An 18,188-nucleotide genomic window follows, 5' to 3' on the forward strand; every position below is an offset into this window, starting at 1 on the left:
ATTGGGGAGTTACCCAAATGCCCCCTTTTGAGAAGTCACCGGGGTCTTACAAAACTCAGATCTCTGAAGTTTCCATCTGAGTAAGGCTGGCTGTACAGGGAGGGGCCTTCTGAAGTGAGCTGACCTCTCTCCCGGGCCGTGCCCCCGGGGCCCCATAGCACCGTGGCCCCCTTCCCTGGACCACAGGCTCCGCTGGCGGACCAGCGCGGGGGCTCTGCTATGCACCCCAGGAAGGGCCCAGCCGGGAGCGGGGGCCCGAGAGCTGCCTGTGGCGTGCAGGGCTGTCCCCTCAGCAGAGGACAAGGCCTGTCCTGGGGGAGGAGCGAGAGGCGGAGGCAGGAAGTGGTTCCGGCCCGGGTGGAACTCTCTGGACTGCGGGATGGGGCGCCTGCCTCACCTCACTCACTGTTCTCAGGAGGGACACTCGCACTCCGGCCTCATTCCGAGGGTGCGGGTGGCACGAGGGGAGGGAGGGAGGGAGAGGCAGGAGGTGGGGACGGCAGGGGGAGCCCCCAGTCCTGTCTTCCAGGTGCTCACAGGGGACAGTGGCTGTCTGAGCCAGGCAATGACACGGACAGGCCCTGGCGGGGAGGGTGGGCCCCTCGGGACCCCTAACCCTGCAGCGCTGGGGCAGGGCCCACAAGGTGGGGGGCAAGCACTCTGTGGACCTCAAGCTTGGACCGGACAGAGGGGCTGTGCTCAGAGCTGGGTCCTGGGAGACAGAGACCTGTGGCATTGGGCCCACCCCACGCACAGCCGCCCCACCGCCGGCACCTCCTCCGCACCTGTCCCCGTGCGAAGCCCCACAGCCGGCCCACTCCAGCATCGGGGGGGGACAGGGAGCTGGTCTAGGCCCACCCGAAGCAGCCTGCGGGCCTGCCCTCTGGACCCTCTCGCCCCGTGGCCTCGCCTCCCCTGGTCGGTGCCTCCAAGGACAGCAGTCACGAGAAGAACCCGAGGAGCTCCTACTACTCCGCCCTGTCCCAGGCAACCAACCCCCTAACCCGTCAAACTCCCCCTCCACTGCTGGGAGTGCGTCCTGAGCGCCATCCAGGGCCACAGCAGCGCCTGTCACTGAGCTCCGAGTCTCCTGTTCGGCCAGGGAAGACGAGATGGGCAGAACCTCGTTTTGCACTAAACTTCCACATCGGAAGCCCTGCCAGGTGTCACCACCCGCCCCATCGGACTGCTCCAGGGCCAGACCCGCAGGTCAGCAGGGTCCTCTAGGGTCAGAGCTGGGGGGCCAGGCCGACGGGGGCGCACTCAGGCGTGAGCCCTCGGGGAGCTGTGTGAGTTCAGCGAGCAGGCGTGGCCCACCCCGTGGGTGGCGGGGGCCGCCCCGGGAGACTTGGGTGCCGACCCCAGAGAGGTCCCGTCGTGAGGAGAGGGGAGGGAGTCTCACGCAGCCCGCGCTGCTGGGTGGCGACAGTGCCCACTGCTCCCCCGGAGGAATCACGGCCGGCACCGCGGGAGCGCTCCTGCCCCCTCCCTCACGAGACAGGAAGCTGGCACAGGGAGGTCGCCCCGGGCAGGGCCCTACCCTTCTCCACGAGCTGCCGCCAGCGCCGGGCCCACTCGGTGAGCTGCTGCGCGTAGGCCTTCTCGATGCGCGCCCGCTCGTGCAGGCAGTTCATGAGGTCGCTGCACAGGCGGTGGCCGTCGTCGATGCGCTTCACAGTCCGCTTGTAGTTCCCGACCTGGGGGACAGAAGCCGCTGGGAGGCTCGGGGCGGGGGTGGCGGCCCGCCTGCCGGCCCTCCCGGGGTGGGGGGGGGGCGGGGGGATGGTAATGGCCTGACCCCCCTGCTGTACAAACAGCCTCCGTGCCCAGCAGGCTCCCGGAGGCTCCCCCCTGCCCTTGGAGAGGCCGCCTGCACTGGCAGGTGACACGCTCCTGTCTCGCTTCACCAGCGGGAACACACAAAGCTGCAATGTGAGCTCGGCTGGCGTGGCTCAGGGGACTCGGTACTGGCCTGCGAACCAAAAGGCCGCTGGTTCGATTCCCGCCAGGGCACAGGCCTGGGTTGCTGGCCAAGTCCCCAGGTGGGGGGTGTGCGAGAGGCAACCACACACTGATGCTTCTCTCCTTCCCTTTCTCCCTCCCTTCCTCTCTCTCTAAAGATAAATGAATAAAATCTTTAAAAACCCCAGCAATTCGAAGCTCCTCCGTGTCCGTGCGGCCGGAGTCCCTGCCCTGACCTGTGGGTCAGAGAGGGAGGCGGACCGGCTGGGGAAGGGCGGTGGTGCAGGGAAGCGAGGGACCGAGGGCACCCCGCGGTGGGGGGCCTCTCCCGCAGACTAGGGGCCAGGGGCGGCGTCCTGGGGAAGCCCCACCAGAGAGATGTAAAATAACAACGACTTCGCAGGGACTCATGTAAGCGTGACCCGACACTACAGACTCCTGGCTCGGGGCCTTGGGTCATCGGGGGTGTGAGGGCGCCCGGGTGCGCCTCCCGGCCACAGCCATCAACACCGTTCCCGCCCACCGCGCACCTGCTGTGCGCCGGACGCCACACTGGGCGCGCTGGCCTCCACATGCTGCCACCGCCCTGAGACGAGGACACCGCGGCTCAGAGACGCCCCCCGGTCTGCCCAGACCCCGCGGCCGCAGACCCTCAGTCCCTGCGTCGACAGGGACGAAGGCGAGTTTCGGCGACGCCCCCTCACATCATGGAAGCAGGAACCAGCCCCTCGTCTGAACCGTAAACGATAAAAGGACGGTTAGGAAAACGCCAGGGGCTCATCTGGAGCGGTAACCGGGTGTCCAACGTCTCATTCTCGGAGCCGCCGACCTGACTGCCCACCACGTGGCTCCCCGGCTCCCCGAGGGAATGAGACAGAAGTGTGGTCTGCCGTGTTCCCAACACTTCTCTCCCTGTCCTCACAGATCCCAGCCCCCTTTCGGTCAGTCTCATTCTCTCTGAAAGGCTCCTGGCCTGGCTGACCACGCCCGTGCCTCCTCCCTGCTGAGAGTGAACCTGGACGCCCCACACCCAGAGCCTGGCCCGCTCTGCCGGGCTGGGCCACCAGAGCTCCTCCTACCCCGAGCCCAGAGGACCAGGCGAGGGGGAGGGTCTGGGGCAGCGGTGGGAAGGGCCTGCCAAGGCCCAGGACACAGGGCCCGGCGAGGAGCCCCGGCAGTCGGCAGCCCGGGCGGCCCTCTACGGAAGCCCACTCTGACAGGCAACAGGCCTGCCGTATGGAGCGCCTGAGCCAAGCCAGGCCAGGCCTGGCCGTGTGTCCTCAGCCAGGAAGTGGGCTAGCGGCCCTCCCACACATGGGGGCTAGACCTGGGCTCCCAGCTCTCTCCTCTGGCAGCCTCGTGCTTGGAAGGAAGGCGAGAGCAAGCATTTCACCACCAGCTGGAAGTGACATCACACGCTCACTTCCCATTTAAAACAGGGCCTTGCTGTCATTTCGAAATTTACAGCAGGGTGAAGAAAAAAACCCACAAAACACCAGTCGGCATTGCTGAGCAGGTGGCAAGGAGGGCCCAGGTCGCGGGGTTCTGTGCACCCTGACGGCGCCCCGCAGCCGCTGGGCAGAGCTGGTTGTCAGCCCCCTGCTACCCACAACGTTCAAACTGGTCACCATCGTCGGAACAGGCTGCCTCTCCAGAAACCTGCTCACCTCTGTGACTTTCAAAGCCCTGGTAAGAAGGTCCACGGAGAAGCAAAGGACGCCCCCTCCCCAGGCCCGTGCTGGTGTAGCCCGTCAGTCGGCACGCGCAGGGGGCAAGAGTGGGTTTGCAGCTGTGCGCGCCCACAGCACCATTCATTCTTGTGTTGTTACTTAGTAACCAATAGTGAGTGCTATTATTTTCCGCAGGAAGAACTGTAAACCTCTTTTTGCCCCACCCTGTGTTTAAATAATGACTCTTGAAATCTGACAAGCAGCAAGGAACACCAGCAAGATGCTTCTAGAGGCACGTGTTTTATGTTTAAGAGCTGGCGCCGTGGCCATTGCTAGGGCTGGAGGGCAGAGGGCAGAGGGCAGAGGGCGTGCTCGGGACGCCAGGTGCTCCAGCGACGTCTGCCCGCTGGCCTTGCTCGGCGCGGGGGCCCGCGGGGGCTCATGACAGACCAGCACTCCAGCCCCGTGGTCTCATCACTTGATTCATTCACAACATGCCCCTTTTCAACTAGGGCTGCAGCCATCTGTGTCCCTAACTCCCTCTAAATGTAGGCACCCCCTCGGACATCAAGACACTGGAGACAGATGCTCAGCACGAGTGTGCCCGGGAGCAGGACCCCCATGCTGTCCTCTCCCTTCGGGGGCAGCCTGGCTGGGGGGGTGGGGGGGGGGGGGGGGGGGGGGGGGGGGGAGCCATACTGAAGGCCACAGCCAGGCCGAGTTTCCAGGGACAAGCGGGAAGCTGGCCGCGGGAATGGGGAGGCGAGGGGGGATTCCAGGCAGAGGGAGCAGTGCTGCCGGATGAAGATGCGACAGCATGGAGACCCGGGCGCACGGAGGCGCCCACCGGGGAGGAACACGGAGCACAGGAGGTGGAGGAACGAGGGGAGACTCAACTGGCGGTGGGTCGGACAGCGATCGGCCTCCGGGGCCGGGCCTTCATCCCGAGGGCGCTGTGCTCGGGACCGGCGGGCCTCGGGGGGTGAGGCTCCCGGAGGGCAGGTGTGACAGACAGTGGCTCGGCTCGGGAGGCTGGGGCCGCAGCGGTGGGGAGGAGAGCGAGCACAAGCGCTAATAACGTTAGAAAGGGGGAGGGGACTAGGCACTGAGGGCAGGGAGACTGAACGGCAGGGGATGGGTGCTGACAAGTGGTCCCACCCTCCCTGCCCCTAGTCCAGCTCCCTAAGGCTCAGCTCCGCCTCCCACTGCCACTTCCCTGCCCCCTGCCGCCCCTGGTGGGCCACCAGCAGGGGGCGCCTGTGTCACCTGTACTTGCGTGCAGCCGAGACCAATTCCCCACCCCGGGCTCCTGCTGGCGGCACCCCACGAGGGCCCATCTGCACACCGTCCCCACGCCCACAGTCACAGCTCATCCCACGTGGCCGTCGACCATGCGTGTCAGCTCCCCGCTGTGCGGGACTGCGGCCGCCTGGCAGCAGCAGCCACGGAGGGTCCGGCAGCGGCGGCGGCGGCGGCAGCATCACAGAGCCGGTGCACGCTCGGCCGGGCAGTGCCGACAGCTCTGCGCGTGTCACGTCATCAAGGCCTGTCGCAATCCTCGGCAGTGGGTCCCATCAGTGGTCCCGCTTTACAGAGAAGGACACTGAGGCTTGAAGAAGCCAAGTGAGCTGTGAGCACGCAGCCAGAAGGAGGCGGAGCCCACCTGCGGAGCCTTCCTCGGGCTGAGGGCGGAGGACGCGCAGCCAGGACTCAGCGGGTTGGTGTCACGTGACCGTGCGCCCCCACCAGCCCCACAGACGCAGGGCAGGCCCGAGGTCGAGGCGGTGTGCAGCCCCCGCCCCCGCCCCCGCCGTGTGCCAGGAGCTCGTGTCAGGAACCCCAGACCTGAAGGCCACCAAGCAAGCTTGCCCAAGATGCCTTCCTTTTCCCCTCAGAACGCTCACGCCCTTGGACCTGCCACCTGAATGAAGGGCTTTGCACCCTGCTCCCTCACCCCCGGGGTCGCGGTCGGGGACCAGCCCGCTGTGCCTGGCAGGCAGGCCTGGCCGAAGCCCTTCCATCCCTGCCCCCAGGCACGGGCGCGGGCACTGCCGTGGGACAGTTTGGAGGGCAAGGACGTGCCCCTGTTGTCCCCGACCCCGCAGGCCAGGCACAGGGCGGGCCCCTGCAGTGTCGTCTTAGTGCCCGGAGGGCGCTGGGGCCGTGTAGCGGGCCGCGCGGAGGAGCTGCTGAGGGCTCAGGGGCTTGGGCAACGAGGGACTCGTGGCCCTTCAGCAAGTTCTTCAGCCGGCGGGCCCCTTGTGCTCGCCCCTCCGCGCGTGCCCTCCGACAGAACCCCCACGGGCCACAAACGAGCAGCCGCCGACACACACGCCTGCCCGTCCTGCGAGACTCGCTCAGGGGCCGTTCAAGCGCGCACCAGCCTCGCGGCCGCCCCGCTTACACTCGCCAGGCGTCCAGTTGAAGCCAGGGGCCGGGAGTCTCTCCCCCGTCTGCCGGGAGGGCCTGAGGACCGGACCTGGCGGTGTCGCTGCCTCCCACCCGCCCTCGCCACAGCGCGCGGCAGAGGCCACACCCCGTACACACACCGCCGGGGGTCCCCGTGGGGACAGTGCTGGTGACAGCGCGGGGCCTCCCAGCTAAGGCACCTTCTTACACCGCACCCCGACCCCTGCTCTGAAGCGCCCTTTCCAAGGAAGGGGTCACGATCGGTGGCAGGGCCGTGAAATCTGACATGTGCTTGGAACACCAGGGAGCACCTCTGGCAACCCTCAAGGTGGCGCTCTGCCAGCCTCCTTCCCTTGGGGTTCCACTTCTGCCTCCACCCTGCCTTCCAGCTCCCCTGCTGCTGGGCTCCCCACTCCCCCCAGTGCTCCCTGGGCCAGCCCTAACCTCCCTGAGCCCCACCCTCAAAACGGGGTCATGCTGCTGGCCGGGCGGGGCCCCGAGAGGGCGGGCAGGGCGTCCTCGCAGCCCGCCGCCCCTGTTTGCCCCCGGGAGCCTGCTCCGTGTCCTCCGGCTGCCCGGCCCGGCCCCAGCTCCTGTCGCGGCATCGGGGTCTCGCTCCAGGCCCAGCCCCGGGTTTTCTGCTCTCGCCCCCATCACCAAACCGCCTGCCCCGCCCTCGGTTCCGGGGATCTGCGCTCCCCCAGCGGGAGGGTGAGGAAAATGAGGCTATTACCCTGCAAGGCACCCTGCGCCGTTGGACGGTTTTAAAGCATAAACCCCAAACTTCAACCACTTTAAAGATCAGATTGCATTCTCAATATTTAATCACGTTCAAAAAGACGAACTAAAAAGTGGATGAAAACGAACCCCAGGAATTCCTGCTCTCAGGTCTAAGCCCACAGGCAGAGCGCGCAGCGACGTAGAGGAAGGATGTGTCTGACCAGAGCTGTTTCAGAACTGCTCCTCAGGGCTGGTCCTCGGACACTGATAAAGGCCCCGTGGCAGCCTGTGACTTGCTCACGAGCGCGGCACGTGACCCACCCGCAGCCCTCGCTGTGGCGCACCGGCAAGCGGTGGCGCCAGGGTCCACGCCCAGGCGGGACTCGACCTCTCACGCCCAGGCGGGACTCGACCTCTCACGCCCAGGCGGAAACACCTCGGTGCGTGCAGGCGGCACAGAGGCGCGCTGCTCTCCCTGCAGGGCTCCCGGGAGGCTGGGGGCGGGGGCGGTTCTGGGGAGCAGGCGCCCGGGCCCCCCTCCCGCTCTGCCACCCACTGCGGCTGAGCAGTGCCAAGCCTCCCAGACCACGGCCCGGGCACAGAGCGAGCAAGCAATAAATGCGGGCTGCTATCACGGGTCCTTATCGCTAGACTTCCTGTTGCAGGTTAACGTTCCTGCAGAAAAGGACCCAGACTGCGAGCATGTGGCTTGCACGCATTCCGCTCAGCGACTTATCGGGGAGTACACACCCACCGGTGGCCTAGAGCCGCCCGACAGCTCTGGAAGGCAGCCCGCTGCGGGGAGAGGCCTCTTCTGCGTCCCCCCAGCGCCTGGCCTGGGCCGTTTAGAAGCCATCGTGTCTGCTTCGCTCAGGAGCAGGGCCCGGCACAGGGCCGGTGCACTGTACGTGCTCACCAAAGCCCTGGCGGGTGGCTCAGTGGGTCGGAGGCACCCACCAAAGGGTCGCAGGTTTGACTCCCGGTCAGGGCACGTACCTGGTTTGTGGGTAACTCTGGTGGGTGCATATAGGAGGCAGCTGATGGATGTTTCTCTCTCACATCTTTGTTTCTCTTTTTCTCTCTCTCTCAAAAGTCAATTTTAAAAAACCCTCAGGTGAGGATGAAACACACACCCCCCCCAGATGATTTCTGCTCAGTGTTGTGGTTATTTGTGTCCACGATTCAACCCCGAACATTTGTTTGTGAGCTGCTTCTGAGCAGGACATGCTGTCACCAAGCATCAAACCTCGCCCTGTCCCCAAGCACTCGGTGTGCCGGGCACTGCTGTGAGTCCCAGAGACCCAGGTGGGAATCCCGCCCTGACCCTGGGGAGTTCACCCGTCCCCGGGGAGTTCACGGCCCAGGGCGACAGGCCGGGTGGGCGCTGGGGAAGGCTGCCTCAGCCGCCCCAGGGGGAGCTCCCCAAGGGAAAGGGGAGGTCGGATAGGAAAGGACGCCCTGCAAGGACCCCCCTCCCAGGCGGGGAGGCGGCTCCCTGTGGACGGGAGCGGGGTGGGGGCCGCAGCCGGCCTGCGGTCCAGAGGTCCTCAGGAAGGGCGAGGCCGCCCTGCGGCTCCCAGCGCGTGCTTCTGTCTTAGTCATGCTGAAGAGCGTGGTTTTACTCTGAAGGTGACGCAGAGCAAGGAGAGGGCCCAGCAGCAGAGGGCACCGCGGGCGGGCCCACAGGCTCCCAGAGGGGCCAGAACACTTGTCGGAAGCAACTGACCCCACCCCCACCCCCCCGTAAGGCCTACGGGCAGGCTGTGTCAGGCTCCAGCTTGCTGAAGGGGCCAGCCCTTGGGGGGCATTGTCCATCTGGCCCCGACTTACCGAATCCCGCAGAACCCCTCACCTCTTAAACAGGCCCTGGGCTCCCACCAGGCCAAGGTCCTCAGGCCTCTGCAAGGCCACGCTCGTCCCAGCTTCCAGACTTTGCCTGGAATGCCACGCCTCCTCCCTGCCCTAGCCGCCCCGTGCCTTTCCTGTGGCTCCAGCCCCTTCTCGGAACTCAGGGCACTGACAGGCGGGCTGCGGCCTGGCCCGGGCACCCGTGTCCTCCACCGGGACCGCCGGCCTCCCTGCTCCCAGCTCCGCTACGAGCACCTCGCTGGGGGATCGGACCCCTCCTCTCTTGGTCTAAATCCCTCAGTTCACAGACAGTGTCCCCTCCAAACACGCACTACACTCTCCTACCTGGTGTCCTGTCCCTGCCGCCGCCGATGGCTCGGCCGAGGCTGTGCCGTCCAGCCCCGAGCCCACTTGCCTGCTGGTGCGGGGGTATGTTCACTCGCCCCCAGTCCACCCCCACAAAAAAAAAACCCAGCCCTGGCAGGTACCAGCCTGATCTCTGTGTCGGGGGAAGGAAGCGAGGGCATTACCTCCCAGAAGCTGTCGCTGGACACTTCCACTCCAACGGAGTCATCGTAAGTGACAGACATCTCTGCGAAGGTCAGGGAGCCGCAGGGACGCTTCAACTCAGATCAGCTGCAGAGGCTCGAAATCCGCAGACAAACCTGCAAGAAAAGCACACACTGCAGCTTTGAATCCCCGAGGGAAAAGAGCAACACACTTCCATTTACGATTTCCATGTCCGCCACTGCCTGCACCCAAAACCGTCTACAATGTGTCCTTTAGTTGGGAGGAGCCAGGACACTCGAGGCCCCGGGCCTGACGGAGCTGTGTGCGTTACACTCGTGCACCGGGTGCCTCTCACAGGGACAGGCACGAGTCCAAACACCGGCGAGTCACAGCCCCCCCTGAAGGGTCTGCTGAGTCCCAGAGGTTGATGGAGGTCGTCGCTGGGGGTGCCCTTGGCTCGGGCTGGGAACGGCATCACCTCCCCCCACGGCACCCCCTCAGCCCGGCCTGATGACAGGTATCAGATGAATGAAAGGTACAGATTACATAAGCATATCTAGCTCCCCCTCAATGCCCTTAATTTGTTCCAGAAAAGAAAAAAAAAAAAAAACCGGAATAGTTCATTGGGCCAAACGGCTATCACTTACAGCAAGGACACTCTGAGCGGAGCGACCGTGGTGCACGTCCCTGAGAGTCGGCCTGGGCGGGAGCGACGGCCCTCCTGGTCCTGCGCCGCCGCCGCAGGCCGCTCGGAGGGAGGTGTCCTCACCGCCCGCCCAGTGCCGCCCCGCGGGCCTCGGAGAGCGCACGCCCACCTAAGGCTTCTTTCCTCAAATTCATTGTCCGGGGTGGGAAAGTCTACTCCCCCCCCCATTATTACTTAAAAAAAATTTAACAATTTGAAAGGCTTGTTTTCTTTCAATCACAGTTGACACTCAATTGTGTATTCGTTTCCGGTGCACGCACGGCCCAGCGGTCAGACAGCTACGTGAGGTGCGCAGGGGCCCCTCCACGTGTCCAGTGCCCCCGGCGCCACACGTGGTCACTGCAGCACGGACTGTACCGGGGGGGGGGGGGGTCAGGCCCCAGGCACGGACCCGTGTCCCCACGTGTTCTCCGAGCACACGTTAGAGCCTCCTGTGTGCGGCGTTTCTGTGTCTCTAACGAGATGGACGGGTCCCCACCGCCTGGGGCTGACGTCCCCACGGGGACTGGGGCGCGGTGTGGGGAGGCAGCGGCTCACAGACCCCAGGCGGACGGCATGCGGGCGCGTGAAGGGCAGGGAGGGCCCGTCTGGCGGAGAGAGGGAGGGAGGGCGGGCGGCAGCCTGGGTCCTGAGGAGCGCGGGCCTGTCTGGAGGCGGCGCTGGAGACCCCAGGTGGGAGGGCCCGGCATCCTCCGTGAGCCCGCGCTGACTCGGGCTCCTTCTTTCCCTGCTCCTTCCCTGCGCTGCCGGCCGGCCGGCTCCGGCCGCAGGTGCTTGTGAGAGCAGCCATCGGAAACCAAGCGCATGCGTGCACCTCTGGCTACACCTGCCCTCGGGTGTCCCTGCAGGCCTCTCGACGTGCAGTCAGTCTCACAAAAGAAAACCCCTGCAGCCTGTGACCCAGGTATTTCCTCTACGACCTTATCCTGCCAGTAAACCCACCCACGAGCCAGAAGCAGGCATTCCCGGTGGCAACAAAACGTGCGCACTGCACACCGCCTCACTGTCCGTCGGGAGTGAAAGCCGCCGGCCCACCTGTGGGGAGGGACGCAGCGGCCAGAGGAGGGCGGGGGGGGGGGGGGCGCTGTGTGCAGACATGAGGTGCTCCCACGCGCCAGGTGCAGCCAGCCAGTCTGACCCCACTGGGCACCCACGGGAAACAACTGGGTGCCCGAGAAGGCTGCCGACGCACAGAGTCCCAGCGTGCTCTCAGACTTGCTCTGGGGCGAGGGGTGGGGGTGGGGAGGGGACTCGGGCATTTCACCTGGAAACTTTCTCGACTACTTGAAATCTGGGCTCGGCATGTAATCACTTTGGAACGCCAGAACTAGCTGATAAAAAGCCCCCCCTTGGCTCCAAGAAGGGCCCGTGCGGGAACGAGGGAGGGCCCCCCCGCACCACGTGACTGCACCGCGGCTTCCAGACAGGACGTCTGCCCACGCCCACTTCGAGGACCGCCAGCCCCACGGCGCCACCAGCTCTGCCTGCCGGAGGGGTGCCGGCCCACCCACCGTCACCTCTCCCCTACGCGACTGCGGGCCTCTCCTGACAGCTGCGCTGCTTCCCGGCCCTTCGCTCTGTTCTCAGCAGTGACCCTCTGAAAACCGAGGTGAGACCATGAGACATGGAAACGTGCCCTTAAGCAGAGCAAAACCCCAATCACTCCCGCAGAGCGCTGCCTGCTTGCCCCCCATTACCTCCTCCTCGGCCCCCATTCCCAGGGCCACTCCCCCCTCCAGCCCCGCTCCAGCCACACGGGCTCACCTGCTCCCTGGGACGGTCTCCCTCCGCCGCTCCCCGTGGCCCCCCAGGCCTGGGCCAGACAGGCCGTCTGCAGCGCGTCCCCGCCCTCTCGGCGCCCCCTTCTCTGCCCTCTCTGCTGTCCCCAGCACTTCTGCCCGTCCCGCAAGCCTCGCCAGTCACTCGCTCACGCTGCCCACGCACCGCCTCCCCCGCTGGGGCGGGAGCCCTGGGAGGGTGGGAGCTCTGCCTGTCCTGTTCAGGGCCATGGTCCCCGCACCCGGTGTCTGACAGGTGGCAGTTGCTGGGTAAAAATGGGGACGAATTCAGGCCGAGAAAGGCTGCACTAACCCACACATGGCTCGGGAACCAGAGTGGGGGGCTCGGTCCCCAGCGCCTCCCACTGGCCAGCCCCACAGGAGGCCCCTCTGCCGCCCAGCCCGACCACCGCTGGGGCCCCGGGGCTCCTGGGGCCCCTGTTCCCGTCTGTCCACCCATCTGTCCATGCCCCGTGAGACAGGACGAAAGAACGGTCCCTGCTTCTCTGCCCCTCGCTGCCTCCCACAGGCAGGCCTCGGGGAGTGTGCCCGAGGCAGTGCCCGCTGCGCACCACCAGCCGAGCAGGGCCCTTCCGTGCCAGCTCCAGCGCCTGGCGCACGCTCTGTCCCCAGGGCCCTTGTCCAGGGTTGGTGACGCAGTCTGCCACCTGCAGCGCAAGCCCGACACGCACAGGTCTCAAGGCTGGAAGGACCGGTCGACGTCAGTCGGCAAGCCAGGGGGCGACAGCACGGGGGGCGGCGAGCCGCAATGTGTCTGTCGGGGGGGAGGGCCGCACCGCAAGGGCTCGCCCCTGCCTCCGGGAGCAGGCGGAAGACACCGCCTCTGAAGCCCGCCGAGCACCCCCGAGGCTCTCTCAGGGGCCCTGTGTCCAGCGGGACGCCGGGAAGCCCAGGCGAGGGCCGTCCAAGCAGAGGCGGGAACACTGAGCTGGATCCTGAGGAGCTGCTGGGAGTCCAGTGGGGGCGGGGGGCGGGGGGCGGGGTGGGGCAGCAAGAAGAGTCCTTGGGGGAGGGGAGCGAGGAGTGGGAAAGTGGGGTCAGAGAGGGGTGCCCGCCCCGAAACAGGAACAGTGAGGGGAAGGAGGAACTGGGGCCGCATTTCTGCACAGAAATCCCCATGTGGCTTAAACGCGGTGGATTCCTCGTAGCTTGTCATCCTCGGCGGCTGGCCAGGCTGAGAACTACTTTACATCCTATTCCTAGTCATAGTTTTTAATTGACAGGACCAGAGGTCATTTTGTTACTGCTATTATTAACAAACATTGTACTGACATATAAAATACTTCCAAAAGAGCCCAGGAAACGACACAGAATCCCAAAGCAAAAGGGATGCAGATGATATTACTAACTCTAAAATTTCCAAGCTAATACAAGTTTGTCTTCAAAAAACAAAACCACACACACACACACACACTAGTGTTAGGGTGTCAGGCAGATGAGAAAGCCACCCCCCTCCCAGGTTCTGGTCTCCGCAGGACCCCCTTTCCAGGGACTTAAATAGTGTCATGTTGTGCGCCAAACCCACACCCTGGGAGTCGCAGCTGACGCCTCCCCTTTGCTGCCAGCCCCCCGTCTGTCCTGGCCCCCGTCTGCCCCCTTGACACCCCCTCTGGCCGGTCCCGTGAGCTCCAGTCCCAGGAACCCCCCCCGCCCCGTTTCTCCCACACACGAGGCCATTCCCGCCTCAGAGCCTTGGCACGTGCTGGTGCCTCGCCCTGGGACGACGCTCTCTCCGAGGGGGTGCACGGACCCCCCACCCTGCCACAGCGTCTGGCCCGCTGCCCAGGGTCCTCGGGGAGCCTCCCTGACCATGCTGCCACGTCCAGTGCCACCTCCCACCCCTCCTCTCCCCTGCCACTTCCCGTTCCCCTTGCAGACCTCGTCAAGGCACGCATCACCCCCTGAGCTGCCTCACCCAGGCACCGGCCTCTGCCTCTTCCAGAAGGCGGATTCGGGGGCGTCTCCCCCACAATGGGCCCCCCCAACTCGTCGACACTGACAGAGACCCGCTGCCGTCATCTGCACAAACCAAACGGCGGCAAAGCCAAGCCACAGGATTGTGTCGTCGGCAGCCGGTTTCGGAAGCCGCCTGTTGACCCCTCCCGGATCGCCCAGGAAAGAGAAGGCGGCGAGTTACTCAGATGAGAACCAGGGTTCTCAGCGACCCTTAAAGAGTCAAGTCTTCTCCAACGGTCAGCTTGTGCGGTCACTTAGTGCAAAGACCTCCCCCCACCACCCCGGAGCCCCCTGGGCAGCCCCCAGAGCCCCCGGGGCCACGCCCCACTCCGTGTCTGCTGATCGAGGGGGGTCCCCTCTGCACCCGAGGAAGCCGCTGCCACATGTGGAGACGAGGGTCCGGTCAGCCGCCCCGCACTTCACACTCCCACGCAGCAGGAGCTGCCCTGCCCCCGTGTCCGCGTCCGCACTTGTGTGTTCAGCGGAACTGGAAAGTGTTTGCCCAGCCGAGCCCCCTGCAGTGAGCCCCACGCACGCCCCCAGCACCTCGTCCGACAGCACATTTATGGGCGACCCCTGGGACATGGAAGAGGCCAGAGACTTTAAAAGATTAGAAACAAAGTGTCTCCATGCACGATCCCACGTGGCGCTGGGTCTTTCCTTAAATCCTGAGCGGTGCCGGACCGCACACAAGTTTGTCCGAGCAACGGAATGCAGAGGGGCAGCTCCTCAGGGCAGCCCAGTGCTAGACCAGCGTGCGGGCCACCGCCCCCCGCCGCCGCAGGGCCACGCCGGCCGCGGTCCCCCTCTTCGCTGCAGGTCCTGGAAACTGGAGACCCCGCCAAAGCGGAGCCACGGTCGGGGGTGGTCAGGGCAGACACCAAATGAGTGAAAGGTGGGAACGGTGGGAGGGGGAGGACGCACACGAGGGCACGCGGGCACATGGGGGCAAGACCCCAGCGTCTGTGGGTGTCGGGCCCCAGACGGCCAGTGCCAGCGCCTCTGAGCCGGCGCGGCAGCCCGCCCGTCCTGTCCCCCCAGCTGTGGTGTCTACAGGGGACGTGGCCGCACACAGGTGACACGGGTCCCTGCTCAGACCGCTGCGGGGAGCCTGGCAGCAGCCCGCAGCCACCCCACCTGCTGCGGGTGCCCTTCACAGACCCAGACCCTCCCTTTTCCCGGCGTCTGCAGTGGGAAGAACAACGAACTTTTCCACTTTGGAGAAGCACTCCCGGGCACCAGGAACAAGACGGTCTGACTCAGGGCTGTGCCTCTGACGAGGGAGTGTGTGAAAGCATGAGCAAGCAGATCCGGGGAAATATTATGGCGCCATGGCAACAGAAACCACGGAAGAAACTCCAGTTGCACAGAACTGTTTGGAAATACAGCAGATACTGAAATGCCCGCAGAGCGCCACAATGACTCACACTGTTCTCCTCGGCCGCGCAGGGAACAGCCAGTCCCTGACAGCCTTCCAGCCCTCTCCTCCCGGGGGACGCGTGAGACCGAGACGGTGAAAAGAGCAACAGGGGATTTGGACGTTTTCTCTATTTTACCAGAAACTTGGCACCAGTAAAACCTTGTATGTATCGGAGTTTGCGGGGACTGTGGAAGCATGTATTCCCACGACGAGGATTGTTTGAAGCTTTCCGTGACCCATGCGGCGCCCCCAGGTGGTGAAGGTGGAGATGACCCCCGCGTGGGGCCGTGACCTCCTTTCCCCCCTCACCTGCGTGCAGGCCCCACCCCGCCCTGGAGCACACTGCATGTGCTCTCACTCTGCTCGCACACCTTTGAACGAGGCAGCTACACACAGAAGACCCTCGTGGGCCCACACGTGGAATAAACCTGCCGGTCTCGGCCCCGGGGCCCCCCTCCGGCCTGCCCTCCCCGCCCGGCCGGCCTCCCCCACCTGCAGGGCCACACGCCGCCGCCAGAGACTGCCCTTCTCGCCACCTCCTGCCCGTGCTGCAAGGCCCAGGTGAAGTGCCGCCCCCTGAGGAGCCTCCCCCTGCCACACCAGTGACCCTCTGCCCACCACTGTCCCTTTGCAGTTCCTCCACGGTGCCATTATTTCCCCAAAGAAGCTGTTGGCGCCTGAGGGGACCCTGGTGCCTGTCCCAGGCCCTGCGGCTGCTGAGTGACAGCTGCTGGAGGAGGAATGGAGCCGGGCGGTGGGTTTCTCAGGGTGCCTCACAGTCCGGGGTGCGCCCCAGCTCGGCCCCCGTCCCCGCTCACCGCAGCGCCTCCCTCCCGGTCCCACGAGAATCACGGTTCTGCCGTGCACGCGGCCCTCTCTGTGCACAAGCCCAGAGGCTCGGCGTGGACACACCACACCCTCACCGACAACTCTGTCTGGAGTCAGCGCACCGGAGAAGCTCGTCCGAGGAAGGCCCCGCAGCCAGCTGGCGGAGAGCTCCCACATAGTCCCGGAACTCAGGCGCCCCCTACCACTCACTGTGAGAGGGCCAACTTTTCCTTTTGCAACGTGAATGACTCAAGTCCCATGACCACTGAGACTTCAGTTCCGTTTGTTACCGAAAAGCCCAGGAGAACCACTCAAGTCCACGACAGCACCGCGCAGGGCAGGCGTTGCCCACGCAGACGGAGTCAAGCCGAGACGGGGCCCAGGGCAGGAGAACTCGGGCACGCGGGCCTGTGGAAACCCAGGTGCCGACCAGGAGCACCTTCAGAAAACCCCCACAAGATCTGGAAGCCTGCTGCAGACGCCCACTGCCGCGCTGAGGGGCAGAGTCCCCGTGTGTCCCGGGAGGGGCCGCCTGGGCGTCCCCAAGGGCCCGGGCGGGACCGGGACTGCACGGGACTGACCCTGCGCCCAGCACGCTGCAGCCGTGCGCCCCAAGCAAGCCCGCCACTGCTCTGTGCCTCCGGTTCCCCACGCGCAAAACAGGAGACAGCGCCCACATCGCAGTCTGCTCAACGGGCGGCACCTCCGCTGACACGAGGAAGGCCGTCTCTTTCATGGCTGACGTCCGCCGCTGGCTCCCTCCCGGCCCTGCGGCCGCACCCCCTGCACCCAGCACCCCCCCAACTCAGACTTGTCCAAGGCCCACCGCGAGTGTGGAGTGGGCATGGAGGCCCCGAGCCCTTCCCACTGAACCCACACAGCTCCAGGACGCAGGAACGGTGCGCTGCATGGACACGGAGCCCGAAAGTCCCCTCCCCCACGGTCAGTGGGTCCTGGACCGCCATCTCCAGAGGGCTCCCTCTCCCACCACCGAGTGCAACCATCCGGTGAGAGGCCGCCTGCTCGGGCCCGGCCCGCTTTCTCCGGCTCACTCCCTGCCGGCCCGCCACCCTTGCCGGAGCGAGCCGGAACCATCCTGCTAACCGCTGGGCCTGAGCCGGCAGCCCCGAGAGCGGACGCCACCTGACCCCAGAGCAGCACCGGGTGAAACGTGACTGAGACAGGCCCAGCGAGCGGCCACGTCAGGTGGGTTCGGACTGGCCCTGTGACGTCCTCACTCTGTCTGCCCCAGGGGCTTTGCTTCTAGCCTAGGAAGTGACGGATTAGTCCCTCGTCCAGGACTGAACGTGAACAGTGAACACTCGGCAGCGCACGCCTGTGGCCTGAGGACGAAGATGCAATGGTTCTGCAGACCCCAGAGAAAGGAGTGTCCGTTTATTTTATTCTTAACACCGGCCTGGAGGGGAAGGAATGCCCAGAGGCGGAAACGCTTGAGAAAGCCCCGCCACTGGGCACCCGAGGGGCCTTGGAAGGCCCGCCCTGCCCTCCCCATGGTCTTAGGGGAGGCGAGCCCAACCTGCAGGCCGGGTGCCAGCCGCTGTGGCGCCGCACGGCAGCCCCTGGAGGCAGCACCAAGGGAGGTTCCCTCTCTAGAACGGGCTGGCCGGGAGGGGGCGTCCCAGGCCAGGGCCTCGCACACAGAGGCCGCCAGGCAACTCCCAGGTGCCCTTCAGGACAGCCGGGCGCGCCAGCTCCCACGGCACACCGTCCCTGCAGGCTCCCACAGGTCCTCGTCCTGCCCCACCTGGAAGTCCGTGGGGAAGGTCTCTGCGCTTTCACCCGTGTGCAACCCACAGCAGGGGCGCTGGAGACGAGGCGGGACCACAGGGCGGAGGGGAGAGAGGGAGGGAGGGGAACGGCCGTTGGAGCTGGGCCCTGAAGGTCAGAGGTCAGAGAAAGTGGCGCTGTCTGTGAGAGAAATCCGCATTAAACGTAGATCTGGAGACGTGCGGAAACCCTTGAAAGACGACCTTTTGCCTCTGGTGTCTCCTATACCCACTGGCTCACGGGAAACAAGTCATGGTGCCCCTCCCCCCACCCCACCCCAGTCGTCTTCAGATGGCTTTCCACGCTCCGGGTGGCATGTCTCAGGCGACAGGGAGCGGGCAACAGAGGCAGGACGAGGCCCAGGGTCGCCTGGTCTCAGCCCAGCTCAGGGCCAGCTCCCCCACACGTGTCTCGCGAGGGGCGGACAGCGCTCACCCGTGTCCCGTCTCATGTACCGGGGCGGATCTTCCCAGCGAGGCTCTGCCGGACCGCTGCTTGGCAGGCGCCCTGGGAACGTGGAGACTCGGGCCGGAGAGCTCCCTACGCTAAATACGGACTCGATGCTCCGCAGG

General features: G+C 65.6%; 1 protein-coding gene across 4 annotated transcripts in view; it reads right to left on the minus strand.

Moving 5' to 3' along the window:
- Positions 1 to 18,188, minus strand: part of PACSIN2 (protein kinase C and casein kinase substrate in neurons 2) — an 82,285-nt gene that overhangs the window by 12,206 nt on the left and 51,891 nt on the right. For all 4 annotated transcript variants that reach the window (XM_028533192.2, XM_028533191.2, XM_028533190.2 and 1 more), the window contains exons 2-3: positions 9,140 to 9,274; positions 1,541 to 1,697 (exon numbers count right to left, since the gene is read on the minus strand). In XM_028533192.2, coding sequence (XP_028388993.1) covers positions 1,541 to 1,697; positions 9,140 to 9,199 — 217 coding nt within the window. In that variant the 5' untranslated portion in view covers positions 9,200 to 9,274. The remainder of the gene's footprint in view (positions 1 to 1,540; positions 1,698 to 9,139; positions 9,275 to 18,188) is intronic.

The sequence above is a fragment of the Phyllostomus discolor genome, chromosome 2, assembly GCF_004126475.2.
Source record: "Phyllostomus discolor isolate MPI-MPIP mPhyDis1 chromosome 2, mPhyDis1.pri.v3, whole genome shotgun sequence".
NCBI classification, from domain to species: domain Eukaryota; kingdom Metazoa; phylum Chordata; class Mammalia; order Chiroptera; family Phyllostomidae; genus Phyllostomus; species Phyllostomus discolor.